This window comes from Trichosurus vulpecula, chromosome 6, assembly GCF_011100635.1.
Source record: "Trichosurus vulpecula isolate mTriVul1 chromosome 6, mTriVul1.pri, whole genome shotgun sequence".
NCBI lineage: Eukaryota > Metazoa > Chordata > Mammalia > Diprotodontia > Phalangeridae > Trichosurus > Trichosurus vulpecula.
Genome location: NC_050578.1, coordinates 3741362 through 3763474, shown reverse-complemented (window position 1 = coordinate 3763474; position 22113 = coordinate 3741362). Strand labels below are relative to the sequence as shown.

General features: G+C 51.6%; 1 protein-coding gene across 2 annotated transcripts in view; it reads right to left on the bottom strand.

Annotated features, from left to right (window-relative positions):
* The window catches only part of RBPMS (RNA binding protein, mRNA processing factor), a 153038-nt gene that overhangs the window by 46289 nt on the left and 84636 nt on the right, over window positions 1–22113 (bottom strand). For both annotated transcript variants that reach the window (XM_036764657.1, XM_036764658.1), the window contains exon 5: window positions 3409–3559. In XM_036764657.1, coding sequence (XP_036620552.1) covers window positions 3409–3559 — 151 coding nt within the window. The remainder of the gene's footprint in view (window positions 1–3408; window positions 3560–22113) is intronic.

Genomic DNA, 22113 nt, shown 5'->3' with positions numbered 1-22113 from the left:
ACCAAAACCCTTTAAAAAGACACTGATTTGAGACAGAACAATGTGGGAGGAAGGGGAGCAGAGAAGGGGCAAAGGCTGGGCTTGGATGGAAAAGTCCCAGCTTTGAGTCCTGCCTTCAAGATCATCGGCACCAACTCTCTGAGGCCCAAAGGCTGGACCCAGGCTCTCTGACTCCAGACCCACTGCTCTCACCTCTCTGCCTAACCAAGGAAATGCACACTTTTAGCATCGTGATTCCTGGAGGGAGTGGACAAGGGATGGCAACGAAAGTGCACTATTGGTCAGCATGTGTTTGCTGTTATGGAGTCCAAGAACAAAGTGCTTGAGCTTCCTTCTGGACACACCCTGCAGGCCTTCTCTTTATCCTGCCCAGTCTCTGGGGGCTGTGGCCTAGGCTTCTCCTAGACGGGAACCCCATGCCTAGTGTTGCTTCTAGCCAAGAAGACTCCGGAGTTGTCCAAGGTTCTGAGCACCTCCCAAAAAGGCACTGGGGAAAGACACAAAGGGCTGTCCTTCTGGACTACAGACGTGGGCAAACACTGACCATCCATTCTCAGATCCCTGGAGGCCAGCTTCAGGCTCTTGGCTCTCTCCAATTCTGGGCCCTCCACCCACAGCTTCTTCCTTGGATTCCCGGGACGTGCGGCAGAAAGCACATTAGCTATCCTCACATTGAGTCCTCAGGCCCACAGCATTCCTTCAGTCCAGTGAGCAGGGCAGTGGTTGGCAGCTCCACTGTGCCCACTCAGAGTGGCTCCCATTCTCATCTCTGAGAGACTGGGTCTGCCGTGTTCATTCCCTCCTCGGCAGCAGTGCTCCAAAGACTCCTCGTGGTGCTGGCTGAATCCCAGAGGAGACGGGTCTGGAGCATGCCAAGGGGAGAAGAGAGGTCAGGGTGGCGCCAGCTCATCTACCCTGTCCTTGTGCATGGTCCTTCCTCCAGCACCCTGGCCAAGCACCTAACCAGGCCTGGATGGCTCTCACCAGTAAGAAGGATTGCCCTGCATGAAAGCTGCAATCTGTTTGCCTGCCATTCCCTCCATGGCCACTCCTGGCTCTGCCCTCTGGGGCCAGGCAGAACAAGGGAGGCATTTTCAGAAGCCACTGACTCCAAGCCAGACAGTTCAAATCCTGCTGCCAAGGCCCGCTCACACGGCCCTCCAAGACCTCAGTTCCTCCTGTATAAAATAAAGGGGTTTAACTAGATGGCATCGGAGGCCCCTGAAGGCTTGATATCTGTGATCATGTAAAGTGGAGGAGGGAAGAAGGAACAGGAACAAACATTGATCAAGCCCCTATGTGCCAGGCACTGCTATGGGCTTTAAAAATATTCTCTTGCTTGATAGTTTATTTAATCCTAAGGAAGACAGCCCCAAAAAAGGAGTGATGCCTAAAGACAGTGACTATGTCAAACATAAGGCCCCTCTTCTCTGGCTCAATGTGGCCAGATGCTGGACCTGACTCTCATAACGCAGACTCGTGGCCATCATCTGCAGATACTCTTTCCTCTCACTGGCCTGGAAAGTAAAGATCCAGGGAAGCCCAAGACTTCATGCCCACCCCTCTGTGACACTGCGCCCCGCCCCCTTCTATTCACTCTGGGAAGAGCTGAGCTCTTTCTTCCTTACACCAAAGTGAATGAAACCTTACTGCACACCCCTAAGGAATGCTAGGCCAGGACCCCAGGCACGACAGCCACAGGGAAAGGCTCTACACCACAAGGGTAGGGAACCCCCTGGGTGGCCACCCCCAGGGACAATCAATTCCATGCAACAGTCCCACTAATGTGGACTTCAGTTCTGATGCTTGGTGTATTGGCAATTAAGTTGGGACTTTCTTACTGTTTTAGAATGATTAATGATGTGTCTTTGATTGAGCCTTACTAGGTGCAAAGCCCCAGACCCAAATCCCTATCTATTAAGTTCCAAACCTATGTGGGCATGAAACCCTCAGGGTCCTAAGGGGAGCTGCTAAGACCAGAACCAGTAGTAAGAGCCTAAGTTCTGGTCACTCATAAAGAGTGTATAAAAAGAGAGAACAGAGCTATTTGCTGGAGGGCTTTCACTCTTGGAGGTGTGTTGACGTGGAGACTCTGGGCAGTTGTAGTCAAGAGCCCCCCAGCTCGTAAACCCAGATGTTCGGACCTTGTTAAACTCTGGTAACTATGCATTGAGATTTGAATCAGACAAGGTCTGTCTGTCGATGTTTGTAATTTGGTTGTATTTGCTCTGAAGTTCAGGGTGCTGGCTTTTTCCCCTGAACTAAGTGAATGATATTTGTATGTTGGATTGAAATAAGATTGTTAAACCCTTAACGTTACTTTCCTTAGTAAAGCAGATCAAAAGAACCTGTGTTGGCAGCTTTCTGTGTGCTGGTTGTCGGTGGGTCTTACACCCCTACGGCAGCTGCTAGCAGACTGTTGCAACACTTGGTCTGCCAATTACCAGCTGTGTGACTTGTGGTCAGCTGCTCAATTCCTCTGAGCATCAATTTATCCATATGTAAAATGTGGACAACAGAGCCTGAACATCTGATCTTGCAAGGAGGTTGGGAGGGCTAAGTCAGACAACATTCACGAAGCCCCCACAAGACCTACTACACCAGGTCCATTACAAGAGGTCCTGCTTTGGGAGCTACACCACCAGCGTTGCTAGCCAAGGTCTGGATTCCACCCCTGCCTCCCTCAGGGTAGCCATCACCGAGAAGCATCGAGATTCCTCCTGGGAGCCCTGTGTCCATTTCTTCTGTGCTTGTGGGCTCAGAGAAGCCACCCATCTCTGTAAAACAATCCCTCTACCATCTAAACCAGGCATTTCCTGAGCTGGAAACACCAACCATTTAACATCCTTCCCAAAATGGAAGGGCATACTGACAATCAGCCCTGCTCCCAAGGGGTTGTGGAACAAAACTCAGATTCCACTGATGACTGAAAGGGGCCAAACCTCTGAGGAAATGGATCACTTTCAGCAGGGCTTATGGGTGGCCAGGAGAGACTTCATCTTCCTGGCCATTGTCAAGTCAACTGCCAAGACCTCAACATACAGCATGTGGAGACCCCTCAAAAAGGCTCTGCCCGCTGCCCCCCCTCTCCCTATCCAAAGACACAATAGTTAATAGGTTATTTCTGCTTCACAGCCTGCTGCTGCTAAAGAACCTACAGCCCATGGCCACCTCCTGGGGCTGAGCTGTGGGCTAACCCTTAGACAGCAGATTCCATCTGTCCTGGGACTGTCCTTGGAGCCAAGACTAGCCTGGCTTTGGCACCCCAGGGTCAGCTCCACATCAGGATAAGGAATCAGAGGACAACACTGAATTATTCACTAATCCATACGTCAACCAACTCTCACACCCTTGAAGTGTGTATGCGTGTATATGCGCGTGTGCACATGTGTGTGCCTCCCAACTTACACGGCTCCCTGGCGATGAACTGAGGGGCGGTACTGGGCAGAGGTGTACTGGGGTTCGGGGTTCCGACAAGTTTGTTCTTTGCCATCTTTGTGTTTGCCTTGGCAAACTCTAGTCGCAGCGTCTGGGGAATTTCAGGATCGAAGCGAATGCCCTGTGGGGAGAAAGAACAAATGGGTGATGTTTGTATTGTCTTAGAATCCCACCTAAAGAGTGAAAAACCAGCCACACGGAAAGTCCTTTGTGGCACCCCCTCCATGACCCATGACCCAAAGAACCCGGGCCACCCAAGCAATGCTGCCATCATTATCGCCCCTGCACTGCAATCTCATGAACACAGGTTTTGTTGTTTCTTCAAATGTCATTTTAACACTTTAGTGCTCAGGTGAAGATTTAAAATGAGATTTTAAAAAATAAATGAATATGCTTTGTTCTGATACACCAGACCCTTCCCAACAAAGACCCAAACAAACCCTCCTAGCAACCTCTGGAAAAGTAATCGGGCTGATTGCTAGCAGAAGGTTGTGCTAGCCTCTGTCCCTTGTAGCCTGGCTGGGCTGACTGCTGGCCCCGTTCTGGGACCTCTGAGAACCACCTTCATGTGTTTGCCTTGTAACACCACTGGGCTGTGGGTGTCCTTGGCTTGGCTTCTTTCCCTTGGCATCTCTCCAGACACATCTTCACACCGGTCACTCCTAACAGAGCAGCACAATGCTTCATTCCATTCAGATACCATGCTTTCCTCAGGGGGGCCTTTCCCCAATCTTTGTACACTATGGATGGATTTTACATTGATCCTTTAAAATGGATTTCTAGGAAGACATGTAAGAACTGAGGTGGAGTGAAGCAAGCCAAAGAACAAGTTACACAATGATTTCAACACTGTCACTAAAGTTATATGACTGCTAAAAAAAGAAAAAGAAGAAATATTTTTAAAAAATAAAACAACTTGAAAAGACTTAAGAATTAGGATTGATTCTAGAAGCTCAATGACAAAGCCGAGTTACCCCTCCCTCCTGGCGGAGGCAATGGTCTCCTGCTACAGACTGAGATACACATTTTTCAGCACAGCTAATACCATTCAAATCTGATTTGCCTGACTAGGTATTTGTTAAGGGGATGGCTTTCCTTTGGGGGAGCTGGGGATATTGTAGGGCGTGGCAGTGATGCTTCCCCCAAATGAAGACATCTAGAGAAATACAGACAAGAGAAGGAAGAAGTTCAGAATGGAACAGAGACAAACAGGGCAGCACAGGGACTTGTGTTAAGTGTGACAGACGCTGAAGAAAAAACAACGCTGTACTTGGCAGATTTAGCAACGTCCGTACAATGCTTTTTCCTCTATGCATGGAAAAGCTAGTTTGCTGATGACTGTTCAAGGCCATAAGGAAAAAAATATTTATGTAAAAAAGGATTTCAAAACTTCCTCCTTACATACAGGGCAACAGATGACACCATCACGTTGTAAAAGCTGAGCCTGGTGACACTGGAGCTGCGGAGAGCAGCTACTGAGGGGAGTTGGGACAAGAACAATGGTGGAGGACAGGCGAAGGGGAACGAGTCTCCCACGTTCCAGACACTGTGCAGAGTGCCCTTATGATCACTGTCTGATTCTCACACCCCTGGGAGGGAGGGGCTATTAGGACCCCCCCCCCTTTACAGTTAAGAAAACTGAAGCGGACCTGCCCAGAGTCACACAGCTAGTAACTCTACACACTTAAAAAGGCTGGATTTGATGGCAAAAGGTCATCCTGACTCCAGGCTTAGCGTTCTACCTACTGCTCCATCAGCTGCCTCGAGTTATTCAGGTTAACTCAATAAGAAACCTGAGAAGGGGAGCTAGCACCCCTCAACAGCCCCATCCATTTGACAGGTGAGGATCTTGAGGGACAGAGAGGGGAAGTGACTTGACAAGGGCCACAGAGCCAGGATGTACCAGAAAGGGTAGGGTTCTTCTGCCATACTGTGGGTATATGCCCAAGGGCATTGAGTCAGCAGGCACTACCAGCAGAACTTCAGCAGTGGGGAGGTTCCGCTTCTGGCACTGAGCTCAGGGCCTCCCATGGTCTTGGGACTCTCGGGCAATCTCTACTTGCTAAGTAGCCAGCTCCTTAGCTTGGCACTCAAGGCTTTCGACAATGTGCCTTCAATGGACCTTTCCAGCCTCACTTCACATGACTCCCCTCTGCACACTCCAGAGTCCAGCCAAAATGGATCATTAACAGTCCCAAGGTCTTACCCTGGTCTTCACCTTTGCTAACATGCTTGGTGCCCTGATGAAATCCTCCAATGCCCAGCTCAAGTACAAGGAAGCCTTCCCTGATCCCTTGGGCCACAAGCGGGTTCTTTCTCCCTTCGGGTGCCTCACTCTCCTATATTCACCATACTAAGACACAGCAATATTCTATTAATATTTTAATAATATGTAATTCCTCTATATTAGTTTATATTCTGTAATCCAGCATCAGTCCCCCTTCTCCCCACTCCCACGGCCCCAGCGTAGCTCAGACCTTCATTGCCTCTCACCCAGGTGACTGCAAGAGCCTTCCACTGGGTTGTCTTGTCTCCCTGCTCTTCCCTCTTCTATGGCCAAAGTGACGTTTCTAAGGCACAGATCTGACTATGCCACCCCCCTGCCCCAAAACCTTCAATGGCTCCCTAGGTCTCCAGGAAGCCTCTCTTGGTTATTTAAAGTCCTTCAGGGTCTGGCTCCTGCTTATCTTTGCAAATTGTTTTGCATTTCTTCTCATTTGTCACTCTCTGACATTCTATTTCCTGCCACATTATATGACATAATTTCAGTCAATACAACAGCACTGTATTAAGCCCTAGGCAGTGTGCCAAGTGCTGAGGGTGCAAAGAAAAGTCAAAGATGGTCCCTCCTCTGAGGGAGGTTATGATCAGACTGCAGCAAACAATTCTCATCACCTCCCCTCGACCGACTCCCTCTCCCATCTTCTCCACAGCTGCCCTTCCAAACCTCCTTAAGCCTCCCACAGCTGCCTCTCCTGCCACTCCCAGCTGAGAACACTGCCTTACATTGGCCAGAAAACACGGCAGCCCTTCACTGAGTGCTCCCTCTCCTCCTCCTTTCCTACAGCACAGGCGCCTTCTGCCACTCTCTCCTCCTTCCCCGTCACACTGAGGGAGTGGTCCTTCTCCTAAGGGAATCCATTCCAGCCTCCCTCATTCCCCTCTCTCCCTCGCTACCGGCCCCTTTCCATACTGACCGAACTGTTCCTGCTGGCTAGCATCATGGACCACCTCCTTTTCAGGCGTCCACACTAGGTGCCCTCCACTTTCCTCTCACTGATCTCACTCTGGCTCCCACCTCACCACTCCACTGAACATGCTCCTTCCAGAGTTACTCATGATCTCTTGGTTGTCCATCGTAATGGCCTCTTCTCAGTTCTCCCTCTCCTGGGCCCCTTTGATCACTCTCTCCTTGAGACTCCACTCTCCTGGTTCTCCTCTGGCTCCTCTGGGGGACCTCCAACCAGGCCTTACCTGCTCCACTCATGAGACACTAAGATCTCCCAAATCCTGGCCTATCCCCATTGTCCCCCTGTCCCTGTCCCCATTCTCCTCCTCCTGGCTACCTGCACTCCCTTCAAATCCCAGCTAAAATGCCCCCTTCTCCAGAAGCCTGTCCCAAGCCCTCAGAACTCTGAATCTCTAACTCACTTATTTGCATGTTGTCTCCCAGACAGACTATAAACTCCTCAGAGGCAAGGGACCATCCCTGGCCTTTCTTTGTGTCTTCGGTGCTTAACATAGTGCCTGGCACATGCTTAAGAAATGCTTGCAGATTTGTAAACATCTTGAGGACAGGAATCATGCTGATGTGTATTTCTCTTCCAGTGCCAGCCTAGGGCTCTTCTCTTCCCTGAATCCGGGTAATCCCTCTCCTCCATTATAAGAGAGAGCCTAGAGTTGACTGTATTCTGAAATGGCAGAGGGCAGCCCCATTTGGGTCCTTCACCTCTGGGCACAGGAACCCAGAAACCCCCAAAAGGCCTTACACGTTCCTGTTTCTAACATACCGGCCTCTAGCCAGGACAGTGTGAGAATGGCATCATACTCTGGTCCCAGGAAGTCATCAGCTCCTTGACGGCAAGGCTGCAGTGGGGGCTGTTTCCATCGGTGCACCCCCAGCTGCCAGCCCAGGGCCTTGGTCCAGTGGGTGCTTAGCGAGCTGCCTAGCCGCCTCGCCAGGGCCCGCCTCCCTCTCCCTTTCTCCTCCCTCCCTCTCTCTCGGCCTGTTTTAGCAACCCCACCACTGTGTTCTTCATCCAGGCTCCAACATCCTTTTTAAAAAAGCTCCTTCGTTGAAATGACCTAATTTGCTTGGCAGCCTAGGCAGGGGCCGGAGGCTCAGAACCCAGTCACATTCCACTCCCATCTTCAGCAGCAAAGCCTTATTTGGCAATCGATATCCTGCCTCGGGATTAGCCAGGCCCCAAACTGTGGAGATGTACAAGGCGGAGAGGAGGCCTGGGGAGGGAGCCAGAAAGGGAGAGAGGAAAAGAGATAGGAAAGGTAGAGAAAGGGTTCAAAAGGGAAGCTGCCTGGGGGCCTTGGATGGGACCAGAGTGTGTAGCTCACCAGCCCAGGGATTCCTCATCGAGTATGCACAGAGAGTCTGAGACCATAAGCCCTGCACCCAGAAGGGGCCTTAGAGACCCTGAGCCCAAGCCTTTCCCCAGGCCCAGAGGATTCAATGACTTCCCCAGGGTCGCTCCCAACAGTCAGCAAGGATCCCTTTTTTCAAAGCTTATCTGTTACTGAAATGCTCCTGGCCACTGCTAGCTCCTTCCCTTACCCACCCTCCCCCCAAGCCCAGAGGGCCTCACGAGGGTGTCCTTATCCCCCTGGGCAAGAGAACTGGGTGATTTCAGAGACCTGTCAGCTCCACGACCAACTGCTTAGGACCCAGGGATCCAATCTCTACCTCCTGGCTTTCTTCAGGTCCCAGCCAATATCCCGCCTTTGGCAAGAAGCCTTTCCCAGTCCTCCCCAACCTTACTGGACATGGTCGTGTTGTCTGTCCCATCATCAATCGATCAATCTTTATTAAGCACCTACTGTGTGCCAGGCACTGTGTAAAGGGTTAGAGACACGAAAAGAAAGAAAGAAAGAAAGAAAGAAAGAAAGAAAGAAAGAAAGAAAGAAAGAAAGAAAGAAAGAAAGAAAGAAAGAAAGAAAGAAAGAAAGAAAGAAAGAAGGAAGGAAGGAAGGAAGGAAGGAAGGAAGGAAGGAAGAAAGAAAGAAAGGAAAAAGCCAAAAGACAGTCCCTGCCTTCAAGGAGCTTATAATCTAACGGGCAACATAACAAGCAAACCAATCTCTACAAAGCAAAGTCCACCTAGGCTAAACAGGAAAGAATCAAGGGAAGGCCCTGGAAGGAAGAGGGTTGGGGAAGGCTTCCTGTATAAAAGAGGGGCTTTCGCTGGGATTCAAAGGAAGCCAGGGAGGTCAGTTGTCAGAGCGGAGGAGGGAGAGTGTCCCAAGCCTGGGGGAGCTGACGATGGAGGGTCTGTCAACAGCCAGAGGTCATGACATCCAAGAGGATGTGTCAGGGAAAGAGGTGGAAGAAGACCGAGTTCAGACACTAGATTGGGAGCCCCTGGAGAACAAAGACTGGATTTGGTTTCGGTTGTATCGCCTTTCTCTGTGTCCCATAGGTGCTTAATAAATGCTTGTTGAGCCATCCCAATGGAATCCCTGAGAGAGAGGCCACTTTGAATTCGTGACTTAGAACTGGCAAGAATCTCACTTTACAGATGAGGAAACTGAGGCCCTGATATTCTCCCTGAAATAATATTTGTAAGCACTTCCCACAGTGCCTGGCATACAGTAGGTGCTTAATAAATGCGCATCTCTTTTCCCTTTCTCCATGGACTCCCTTTTCCCAAAGACTTCAGCTATCACTGGGGAGTTTTTATAGGAGAAGCAAAAATGGCTAGCTCCCCCACTGGAGGAAGAACAAAACTCTACAAACCAGCAAAATGCCACAGAGCGCAGTCCCGAGGGCCGGCCCAGGCTGAAACGGCGCCGCTGCATGGTGGTGGGCACGGAGTACGAGGCCCGCAAGGCCGGCCGGCCGGGACCGCCGACGGCCAGGCTGGTGGAACGGCTGGCACCTTAGACCCGGTGCTCTGGCTCCGGGAACGCGGCCAGGCTGGTGGAACGGCTCGCACCTTAGACCCGGTGCTCTGGCTCTGGGAACGCCACCAAAGGAGCGATGTGTACAGCAAGATTCTGAGCGGCTCGGCCAGCAAGAGCAAAATCCTGGGAGCGCCGGGCCGCTCCAGCCGCTGGTGAAGGGCTGAGGACGCTGGGAAATAACCTGGGACGCAAGGTGCTCTTGTGCCGGGACTATGGCAGCCACCAAGACGGCCACCAATGTGGAGAGACCCCAGAGGGAGAACAGCCATCGCGCACCACAACCATGACTCACCAGCCCAGCCACAGGTGGAAAAGGAGCGACGAGAGGCCCCAGTCTGTGAAGTTCGATGTTTGCTCTTTATTTAGGAAATCATCTGGAGCTCAATGCTTTTTAGAGGCAGGCCAGGGACACAGAGTACAAAGCGCTGGGCTTCAAACCCTGGGCCAAGGAATTTCATGTTTGTCTACCTCAAATGACCAAAGGCTGCTGTGGGGATCAAATGAGATCGTCGTAAAGGGCTTAGCACAGTGCCTGGCACACAGTAGGTGCTTCATAAATGTGTGTTCCCTTCCCATTTCTTCCTCTTTTGGTTTGTTTAGCATGCAGCAAACTTAATAAAATTCAGATAAAAAGACGAGGGCTGCCATCAGCGTCACTGAAGGGAAAACCCACCCCACGAGGCAGGAGGACCAGGGGTCAAAATGATCAGGACAAAAAGATGTGGTATGCCCCACTCCCTGTAAGGACGGTCCTGGCCTCAGGGAGGGAAGACTGCTCTGATCTATGCCTCGACCCTCACCCAAGACTGAACTACCCAGAAGTCTCCTCTGGGACTCAGTTTCCTCCCGTGTAAAATGGAGAGGCTGACCAGGTGGCCCCCAAGGTACCGCCAGCCCCAGCAGGAATATTAAGGCTCATTGTGTGCCTCGTGGCCTTGAGCTCAGTGTGGATGATCTAGAGGCTCGGAAGACGATCCAGTCCTAGAGGTCCTGACCTTTTCACGAGGCAGAGAAGATCCCCTACCCCCAAGAACCAACACCAGCCAAAAAGTGACTGCTGTGAAGGGGAGGGCCAGACAAGCACTCTGGGAAATGTGAGGCGGGAGACAGAAGAAGCCATTTCCCTTCCATGGGGTGGAGAGGAGAGTGTATCAGGGAAGGCTTTCTGGAGGAGGAGGAGGCACCTCAGGCAGGCCTTGGGGAGAGGGCAGGGATCTCAACAGGTGTCACTGTCCATGGGTGGGCAAAGGACTGAGGCCCCTCCAGGAATGGGCGGGGGCAGTGGGAACCAAGTGCTAGAGGCCCAAAATGGCAGAACCCAGTGTGGACTGGAAGGCAAGAATCCTAGAACTAGAAATCCGGGAGACTTCACTCACAACCTGGTGTTTACTCTATAGGACCACAATGTTCTATTTTGGTTAAAACTGAACTAGAGAGATAATTTAAATTTTCAAACAAATGATGTGGCATTTTCCTTCCATAAGGAAAAACTTCCTGACAATGGGATCTGTCTACAAGTGGCCCGGGCTGCCCCCAGAAGGGGTGAGCTCCCCATTGCTGGAGGTATTTAAGCTGAGGCTAGATGACCACCGTAAGGAGTGGAGGGACTCAAGCACAGGGCTACTTGGCCAGGATGGTTTTCCAGGTGACTCAGAGCTCTGATATTCTGATCCTAAGCTTGGGTCCCTGTATAGAACGAGAAGCAATGTGGGACAGGTGCTCCCAACAGGTGAACCCCAATGTCTCCCAAGCCACAAAGCAGCAGGACCATTGCCCTCCAGACCCTTCAGAGATCACCGTGCTCACCCTGCCCCTCTAACTGCCCATGGACCAAGCAGAGCTCTCCACATGTACAGAAGAGGCCCCAGAGGTCACTGAGTCCAATTCTCTTGGGCCAGAGGAAGACACAAAGGCTGAGATTAAATAACATTCTCAAGGTTGCACAGGTGACAAATGGCAGCCAAGATCTGAACCCTGGTTCTGACTCCAAAATCCAGTCCTTTCCACGGCTCTGTGTCTCCTCCCCTCAACACTCCCCATACCTCAAGCTTCCACGTTTCTATGGAGGTCACCACCATCATCTCTGACATCCCATGCTAGAAACCTCAGACATCCTCAACGTGGGCTACCTTCCACAAGCTCAACATGTGGTCAAGCCTTGTCCAGCCCTCATCCCCACCTCCCGTCCACAGGAAACATGATTCCTGTTCTGGTAACCCCCGGGTCCTCACGAGTGAGTTTTGAGCTTCCCTTGCTCTGAGTCAAGAATCATCTTATTCCCTGGACACCGGCTCCAAACCATGCCCTCCACAGTGGGCACAGGACCCCTTCTTTCCAGCTCCCCTTACGAGCAATCTTCTTCGATTAGAATGTGAGCTCATCGAGGGCAGGCACCGTGTTGTTTGCTTTGGTCTGTATCTCCAGCACTTGGCACAGAGCTCAGACATGAGAAATAATCCGTAAATGAACATCTGTCTGTCTGTCCCTGCCATTCACACAATCCCGCCCATTCCAGATCATCACCACCACTTGCCCAGAGGCCTGCATGACCCTCCTTCTTGGTCTCCCTCCCTCCAGTCTCTCCAATCCAGCCTTCACACCACCACCAAAATAATCCTCCTAAGTGTAGCACAGGTGTGACCAGACCACAGTCCTGCTGGAAACTCTGTTGGCTTCCCATGGCTACTTACGCACGGTACAGACTCTTCAACCTGACATTCAAGGCCCCTTCCTACAGGCCCCATACCCACTTTCCCAGACTTATTTCACATTACTCCCCAGAAGCACATTGTATCCCTGCTCATTCTCCACCAACTCCTGGTCCATCCTTCTGCTAGGAGGGCACAGCTCCTTCTGCTTCCAAGGCTCAGCCCTCAGCCCTACTGCCTCCCTGATGCAGCCAAGGTTCTCCTTCTGCAAACTACCCAGGAGCACTTTGTCCTCCTCTCTCCCCTCTGTCCATCACAACCGGCCTCGTATTACGCTTTTATTTTACCCTCCCATTTGGGTACAGACAGAGATGGTCATTTTTCAGCTCTGAACCCCCAGCCTGGATCACCCTCTGCCTTGCACAAAACAGGGCATTTTAACCAGTGTTTGGTGAACTAAAGGGAAGTCCAATGACTCTGTGCTAGGTGGGACTTGGGGTGGATGTTTCCATGCTAGGGTACAAAGGGACCCCATGTGCACAGTGTTAGAGCGAGGGCAGAAGTCCTTACATTGGAGCTGTCCTAGGTGACTTGGAATCCTGTTACCTTAAGAACCGTAGCCCTGGGCCCCTGGCTGTGTGTGTGTGTGTGTGTGTTTGGGGGGGAGGGTTCTGTTCCATCTATATTACTCAGAAAAGGAGGCAGACAGAGTTCAGCAGGAAAGGAACACACACACACACACACACACACACACACACACACGCACACGGCTTCATTCTTTTCCTAAATAAGGTCACAGCTCCCACAGCAGAGAGGCCTGTTAATACGAATGCCACAATTCTTGGACGGCTGCCCATGGAGGAAGGACACGGAGCCCAGGATTCTCTATGTTCATCCCATGGATGGTTCTGTTTACCTGGGAAGGACATGGGCCGCTCTGGAGGAGGAGGCCTCTCTTGCCTTAAAACACCCTTCGAGTGCAGTCGGACAAAACCTCGAGGTTTCTGTGCTTCTCTCCACACACCCCACAATCCCCTGCTCACCCCTCATTCCCTCGACATTCCCAAGAGCCTCCTCCCAGCCTTCCAGTCCACCCAAAGGGCCATTCCAAAAGCGCTCAGGACATCACTGCCGCCAAGAGGCCCAGACACAAACTCCTCTCCGTTTGGCCTCTACAGCCTTCCTGATCCCACTGGCCTTCCTTGCCTTAAAGACAAATACTTTTTATACTTTAAAAATTTACACAACATTTAATTTATGAACTTCTCTCCCACCTCCCTGCCAGTAAAAGATTTTAAAAGGTGGGGGGGGGGGGAGAGAACATTCCGGGAAAACAAGCAAACATATCAACTTTATCTAACCACACACCCAATATTCCATGTGGAAAGGAAGGAAAGGAAGAGGCATTGATTGAGTATACACCATGTGCTAAGCCCTTCACAAAGACGAACTCCTTGGATCCACGCCCATAGTCACCCAGAGACACCAAAAGGGCACGGAACCTGGAAGTCTGGAACACCCGGGTTCAACAAACCAGGCCTCAGACATGACTTAGCAATGTGACCCTAGAAAGTCACTTCCCCCCACCCCCGTGACTCAGTTTCCACATCTGTAAAGTGAGGGGGTTGGACTCGGTGCCTTCTGAGGCCCCTTCTGGCGTCACCCCAGCTCCTTGATACAGTAGGTGATTAATAAATGCTCCCTGATTGGGTGAAGCGCAGTCCACGCAGGTTCTCAATTCCTGTCCAGAGCCAAGCATGGCCACTTAGCCCTGGGCCCTGGGGCTCTTTTCTTCCTTTTAACGTTGTCATCACTCTGTACGGTGTTTTCCAGGTACTGCACAAAGGCACATGTAAATTCTTCCCATTTCTCTGAACTGCGCACACCCATCGGGTTTTAGAGCCCGGTAACGTTCCATCACTCTTATAGATCACATTTTCTTCAGTGGTTCCTGAATAATATAATGATATTCTCAGACTATTTACATATTTCTTCCTTCCTTCCGTTGCTGATCTTCATACACAACACCCCATCTCCCACCTGCCTGCCTTTGCCCGGGCCATCCCCAATGCTGGGTGGTCCCTCCCTTCTCACATCTGTCCCTTGGAACGCCGTCTTCACCTGTCCTGACTCCCCGGTTGTTAGTGTCTGTCTCCCCCTCACCATGCAGTTAGCACGCAGACTGACTTGTCAGTGAACACGCTGCAGCTCCCTCCATGAGGGCAGGACCAATGGGGCTCTTCCCCCAGCATAGCGCTGGGCTCCCAGGAGGCACCGATCCATCCACTGACCATTCCCAGTGTGCGGCACAGGGAGTCCAGCTCAGCTGACTTGATGGACCCTGAGGTCTCTTCTTGCTCTGAAGCAGAGGGAGCGTGCTGGGATCCAACCCCAGGCACCCGGCTCTGATCCCTGGCCACCACTGGGATTAATAATCACAAAAGAATAAAGAAGGCCTTTATTTAGCCCTCCCGGGTTTCTGCAAACACTTTCTATGCATTCTCATTTCACCCACAGAACAACTCAGGGAGGTAGGTGTTATCATGATCTTAATTTTACAAATGAGGAAACTGAGGCAAACAGGGTGAAGTGACTTGCCCAGGGTCATACAGCTATGAGTGTCTGAGGCCGGATTTGACTCTAGGACTACCTGACCCCAAGCCTGGCACTTTATCCACTACACCTTTAGTGCTTAGCACGGTGCCTGGTACACACCAGGGGCTGAATAAATGCTTGTTGAGTGACGCACCCAGGGTCACACAGTCAGTATGTGTCTGGAGGCAGGACTCTATCCATTCACTGATACTGGTATCCCCCTCAGCCCCTTGCCGAGGCACAGTCTCCCCCGGAAGCCAGCCACCTGAGGGCCTCATGGGCCAAGGGTGTTGGGACCCAGCTAGAAAGGGCAAGGGAGCAGGTCTAGATTTGTCAGCTGCCCCAGACGGCCTGGCCAGAGAAGCCTACCCACAACTACTCACTATGCTGATTACAAACGCATGCCAAGGGGGTCTGGCAGGGGCAGAGTGCCTCCATCACCGGGAGCCTGGACCCACGGAGGCTGCCCACGCCCACCCCCCAGCCTTGTCTCCCGGGGGCTTCCTAAGGGCCCCTTATTCTGCCTCTGCCACCACACCACACCACCTCTCCCTGGGGTCTGAGTTATAGAGGGGGTGTTGGCTCGGCCTCCCCACCTAGGCCCCCTGACTGGGCCATGGCTTCTCCTGGTGGGAGGTGAGGAGGCTGAGGCTGGAGTCCAGGACTGGCCAGCAGTGGGGGGCATCTGCCCTTCCTCTCATGGCAGCGGGGCCACAGAACACCCCAACGTTTTCAGCAGATCTTCCCCTGCACGAGGAGACACGTGTGCCCACCCCTTTGGCTCACTTTTAATGACTTGGTCAACAGACTCTTTGGAGCCTCCCGGATACAGGACCTGGGTCTAGGTGCTGCCATCGCATGATGGATCTCACCCCTTAGGGCCTGTTTCCTTACCTGTAAAATGAAGGAGGGGCACTCTGTCCCTGAGGCCCCTCCCAGCTCTAGGCCCAGGGTCTTCAGGGCCTATGTCCCGAAACCTCATGAGAGGAGAGAATTTTTGAGCAGGGAAAGAGGGATGTGACGCAGGAGAGACCGGAAGGGCACTGGAGAGATCAAGGCCAGCCCGAACCCAGCCTCCATCCTTTGGGTATCCGTCCCCTCTGGCTAAAGCTTCCTTGTGACTCCTCCCGTGGTCTTCACCGACGCCTTGGGTATGTCTGGTGTGTAAGGCATGGACTCTCAGGCCATGTCCAACCTTTGAAGAGGCCATAAATCCCCACTCCCATCTGTCCTAGGGGTGAGGGGTCAGAATAGTTTATGTTCCAGGATGGGGCTGAACTTGGCCATGATGTTCTCAGACCCTTCAGTTGGGAAGATGAAAGCGCCCTGCCCGAGCTGCGCCAGGGACACCCTGTCTCCAGGCCAAGTGAGGTCAGCGTGCTCCATCCAAGCCATATTTCATGGTGATGTCTGAGCTGGAGATGCCATCGCCAGGAGAGAAAGGGAGCTCAGCTTATCTTGCCCCTGCTCCTCCCTGCACACCCTCTCAGCACAGTGGCCCTCAGGGCTCTGTCCTGGGCCCTCTTCTCTGCTCCCTTCAGACTGCTTCACTCAGGGATCTCCTCAGCTCCTGGGGATTAAATGACCATCTCTATGCTGAAGATTCTCAAATCCACTTATCCAGCACCAAACCCTCTGCTCCTCTACAGGCTCATGCTCCAACTTAACCTGGTTATCCTGGAGACAGCTTCAACTCAGAGTCTTTCCCCACAAAGGCTCCTCTCTTCCTGCCAGGTTCTAGATAGGGTCCCTCAGACTCAGTGCTTTCCGTTCTGTCTGCAGCTCCCCCAGCGTGTACATGGGTATGGGCGTGTGTGTGCATGTGTGTGCGTGAGAATTCCAGGATTTATGTGGTCACGTCCCCTCCACGCACATCCTGAATGAAGTCGCTCACAGGGGTAAAGAGGGTGACGGTCAAGGAAGGAGCTCTCTATAAAAGGGCAGTGCCTGGGCCTGGGTGCCATTTGTAACCTGCTGGCATGCCCTTGGTCCCAAGGATGCCTGGCTCTGCACAAGCGCTTGGCAGCGTTCTGCCATTAATGATACACACTCTGTATTAACTACCTCATTATGGGCTGGTCCCCTAAGTCACTCCTCGCCCCCACCCCCCAGGCAGGCCCCCACAAAGATTCTGGGAGGAAGAAGGAAAGGCCAGGATGGGGGATCTTTCTGAATCTAATCTGAAGATGCCCAGCCTGGCGCCTGAGGTGGCTGGCAAGCCTCTGCACTGGAGTCCCTGGCCACTGGGAGTCAGCCAGGGAGAGCAGAAGGTACAAAGCTGGGGGGTCAGAAAGCTCTGCCATGTGCAGAATTCTGAAGCTCACGTGGGGCATTTCAAGTCTAACTTGCTGCATGAATGCCAGCATTTGTCCCCAAACAGCCTCACCTCTATGGGCTCCCCGGAAGGTCAGGCTGTGTGCACAGGATCATACATATAGAGTACACAAGGGCTTTAGGGGCCACAGAGAGAGAAACTAAGGCATATAAAGGCTAAGTGACTGCCCAAGATCACACATAGGATCCTACATTTAGAGCCAGGAGGGTCCCCAGAGGCCATCAAATCCTAATCTTTGCATTTTACAGATGAGGAGGGAGGAGGTGACTTGCCCAGGGTCATACAGACAGGAAGTGTCCGAGGTAGGATTCAAACCAGGGTCTCCTTCACTCCACTCTGTGCTTCTGTACACTTTGTCCTATTGCTTCCTTAATGACCTTCTCTAATGGAGATGGGGGGGTGGTGGGGTTTATGTGAGTCTAGAGGACGGATGCTGGGCCTTGGGGTACGTGGAGAGGGTAAAGCGGATTCTTGTTTGGCTGTCAGGAGCCTTCAGGTGGATTCTTTTGAATCCTTTACATTCGAGGAGAAAAATGTTCTGTGGGGCTGAATAAAAGCTACCCCCTCCCTGCTACAGCCTTACTTACCCAGAGTGCTTGTACAAACCTTTGACCCACCTCTTTGGAGACCCAGATAGGACGAGCTCAGAGGTTTTCTCAGAGTACTCTCTAGGTGGGGAAAAGTGAGTCCGAGAAAGTGACCAGGTCCACCAGTGCATGGAAGCCCAGAGTTTGGTGGGCCCAGCCCAGGGCTCCATGGGGATCTAGGCTGCAGGCAACATTGGTGCCTGGGTACCTGGAGTACCCTCTTCTGGAGGGGTGCAGGACTTTCAAAGGAAAGGACTTGATCTCCCTTTCTTTCTTTAATAATGGGCATCACCAATTCCTTGGCCTCCCATAGTAGGGCTGCAGGTTTCCCCCTGGGCTGCCATTCTTATCTCCACGTTATTCAGGACCTGATCTCCAGGAGCCTCCAACAGATTGTTCTACAAAGCCTCTTCTCCTCTGGGACCAACCTCCACCCAACACTGCCTTAACACGACCATGCATTCAGGTGCTTTGGACGTTGACGGCCACAGGCATTATTCTGCTGTTAACTTTGTGCACAAAGTGGGTCTGGGGATCCCATCTCCTGTACCACGTTCTTGCATTTCAGAGTCCGTAGGATTCAGAGCTGTAACAGATCTTACATGCCAACCAGTCCAACCCATTCATTTTACAAAGGGGGAAACAAAGGGAAGTCCAGGTCATCTTGTTCCAGGCTGTAGACTCCAGATCCGTCCATCTTTCCTTCCTTCCTGGGGACCATTCTACCTCTAACACAGAATCAAGGAGCAGCTGCCAACCCAATGAAGCCCAGAGTCCTGGGAACAGGCACGACACTGATTTCTGACGGGGACACAAAGGTCCCCCTCCTCCTCCTCCTCCTCCTCTCCTGCGTTCTGTTCATCCCAGCCTTTGCCCAGTGCTCAAACACGCCTTCAGCCGCATGTCCCATGTAGGCTTCCAGTTTCTCCTGGAAAGTCTCTGTGTACGTTCTGATCACTCCTTGTCTCCAGGAACCCAGCCAGGCCCTGAGTGCTTGCCCGGGTCATGCCAAGGAAAGGCACCTGGGAAGATCTGGACATTTAAAATGGATTGGCATGATGACCACTGAACCGTAAGCTTTTGATATGGGCTTGAGGGACAAACTAGGGCCCAGGTAACTGAGTCTGTCGGGATGAAAGTTTGGTTTTGAAATGCCAACTTGGACATCACAATAACCAATAAAGTTATGCATCATTAGCGGTTGTATGCATTTCTACAGTAAGTGTACCTATGAAAGCTGTGTGACTGTGGACAAAGAGATAACCCTGAGACAGGTGGATGTGGTTTCAAGTCTCAACTCTAACCTATAACTGGCTACGTGACCCCAGGAACAGCATTTAATCTCTCAGGGCTCGTGGCAGCTCTCCAGGAATGTAACTTGGAGAAAAGGGGTCAACCTGAATTAGTGGAGGAAATTTCCTCCCCTAGGAGTTCCTTATACAAATGAAATCATGGAAACGGACCCTATCCCCTCCCCCGCTCTGGCTCTCTCTCCCTCTCTAGCTCTCTCCCTCCTCCCTCTCTCTCTGCATGTACATGTGATCCTCTTGGTGTAGGAATGTGAATCTTCACATTTATATGATCGTTTATTTACAGTATCCAACAAACTCCCTCTTTCCCAACCTGACCCAGTGGCCCCACACTTCAAACCAATGACCCCAGCCTCCTTGAGGTTCCCGGGCATTTTCTCTGCCTGTCCCACCCCCCCGCCCAGGCCTGGAATGTCCTCTCTCCTCATCTCTGCATCCTGGCTTCTCTCAAGTCCCAGCCCAGATTCCAGATTCTACGGGAAGCCTTTGCCAATATCTCTTAATGCCGGTGCTCCCCTCTGGTGCCACCTTCAATTTCTATCCTGTGGAAGGTGCAAAGGGCTAAGCTGCAGTCTACATGGGTCGGGGCCTTTAGAAGGGTAGAAGTGTTGGCAGTAATTGTTTCAGATTGGCCCTTGGGGGGGGAAGGTGGCAGAGCAGGCATCTCAGGAGTCAGAGCAGCCTTGCCCATCATATCATAATCATGACAACTCTGGAAAGCCCTGATACCACCCCCCCCCCATTTCTATGCCTCTGCTGTATTAAGGAGGGAGGTATTATTAGCTCACTGTCCACCACTGGCTCTGCTCCAGCTCCTGGCCTCACACGGGAAATCCAGCCTCAGGTGCTAATGGTTCTGTCATTGTCAACTGCCCCATTCCTATCTGTTTCTCTTTGGTAAGGATCACTGGACATGCCTCTAAAATCCGAGGAAAAGCCTGCTCATTCACAGGGGAGGGCGGGGAAGAAAACCAACTCATGCAGTTCACACAGAGGAGTATCGAGGACAACAACCAACAGATGTTTTGCTGAAATATTCAAGTCTCCTTTTTTTTTAACTTCAAGAAAATGTTCCTGGTGGCTCTGATTTCAAATCAGAAACAAAGGCCTTTAGTTTCATCATCCCAGAATTCCAATCCAGAGGGATTATCTAAACCCTGTCCCAGAGAGGTAGGGCCCCCAGGCTACAGGGTCCAGGGACTGTTCTCTCTTATCAGACAGTGGCTGAAGGAAGTGGCTTGGCCAGAGTCACACAGCTAGGAAGCGTCTGAAGCTGGTTTTGAATCCATGCCGTTCAGTCTGGAACCAAGGCTGGGATGAAGCCTGAGCTGCTGTGATAAAGACCAAGACCGCCAACGTGCCGTCAACAATCACCTTTTACATCCACATGCCGGGATTCGTTTAGCTTTTCTTTTTCCTTTGCTGTAGGAAATGATGGAGAATACAGAAAAGAATGGGAAGATGTAGCAAATGACGCAAACTAAAATAAGCAGAACCAAGAAAACAATATACACAAGGCTTACGGCGATGTGAAAAGAAAGAAAAAATGGAATGCTGTGTGCAACGGCTTAGCTTGGATCCAGAGAAGAAGCCGTGCGTCCCCTTCCATCCTCGCAGAGGTGGGAGGACTGTGGGCATGGAACACTGCACTACCAACGAATATGGTGGATACATCGGTCTGCTCCTTTTGTGGGCCTTTTTGGTTACACTCGTTGATCCTGGTCCTTCTCTAAGGTTCTCACCAGTCTCTCCGTAGTATGTCTTCTTTCCAAACAATTGTTTGCACGTAGTCTCCCCCGTTAGACTGTGAGCTCCTCGATGGCAGGAATATCTCTGGCCTTTCTTTGTATTCCCAGTGCTCATCTCAGTGCCTGTCACGCAGTAGGAGCTTCAGAAATGTCTACTGACTGACTAGGAAGTTACAAAGCACAGCGTCTCATCTCTGTAGCAGGGATGCGAAAAATAGGTCTAACAGAAACTCTTATTTCAGGAGCCCCTTGAATGATTAACAAAGCACTTTTCCCTCAAAACCCTGAGAAAGATACATTCCATATAATCTTCTGCCCATCGTACAGGTGGGAAAACTAAGGCCCTGAGAGGCAAAGTGCGTTCATGTGCACACAGCCAATAAATATGACAGCCAGAAACTAAGCCTGCAGGGACTGCGTCACCACTGAAGTCACATTAAGAAAGCCACAAAACCCCAAATTCGAACCAAAGGAAGAGTTTAAATTTTGTCACGTGCCTTCTCCCTGAAAGACAGAAAAGCCAGAACGTGTGTGTGTGCGTGCGTGCGTGCGTGCGTGCGTGCGTGCGTGCGTGTGTGTGTGTGTGTGTGTGAGAGAGAGACAGAGAGAGAGAGAGGGAGACAGAGACAAAGACAGAGAGAGAGAGAGAGAGAGAGAGAGCAAGAGAGCGCCTCTGCTACTTCCTGCCCTCCCCGTCGGGAAGGATGGAGGTCAACATTTCTGGCCACTTTCCTTTCCCGTAGTCACATTTTCCAGGTTCCAGAGCTGACACAAGAGATGGATGGGAACATTTCTCTGCCCCTCCTCTGATCTCTGAGCCCTGACAAAGTTCTTTACATGGAACTGAAGATGCTGCCTTCTCCAAGGCATCTCCAGCTTTCCTTAGAGGGACTCGAAATCTGTGGGCTCCGGCGTCTATGGAGAAGTGATAGCCAACAGAGTCCGTGGAGAAGCAGCAACACTTGAAGAGTCTTGGAGCCCTCGGAAAACAGAACCATGGGACGTTAGACTGAGAGCTGGCAGGAACCTCAGGGGCCCTTTATTCTTCAGAAGAGGGAGCTGAGGACCAGGGTGACCAAGAAACTTGCCCAGTGCCTTACAGAAAATAAGCAGCAGAGGTGAGATTTGAACCCCATCCCTCTTGAATCCAACCTCTGCATCTCTAGTTAAGGAAGCAGGTCCAGCATGGGGAAGCCACTTACCGGTAACAAGAAAGTCTCTCGGCTGTCAGGGCCAGGATTGTTTCACATGCAGCAGGCTGGGCACAATGTGGAGCTCACAGTTTGATCCCAGACCTCCCTCAACAACTATTTATAA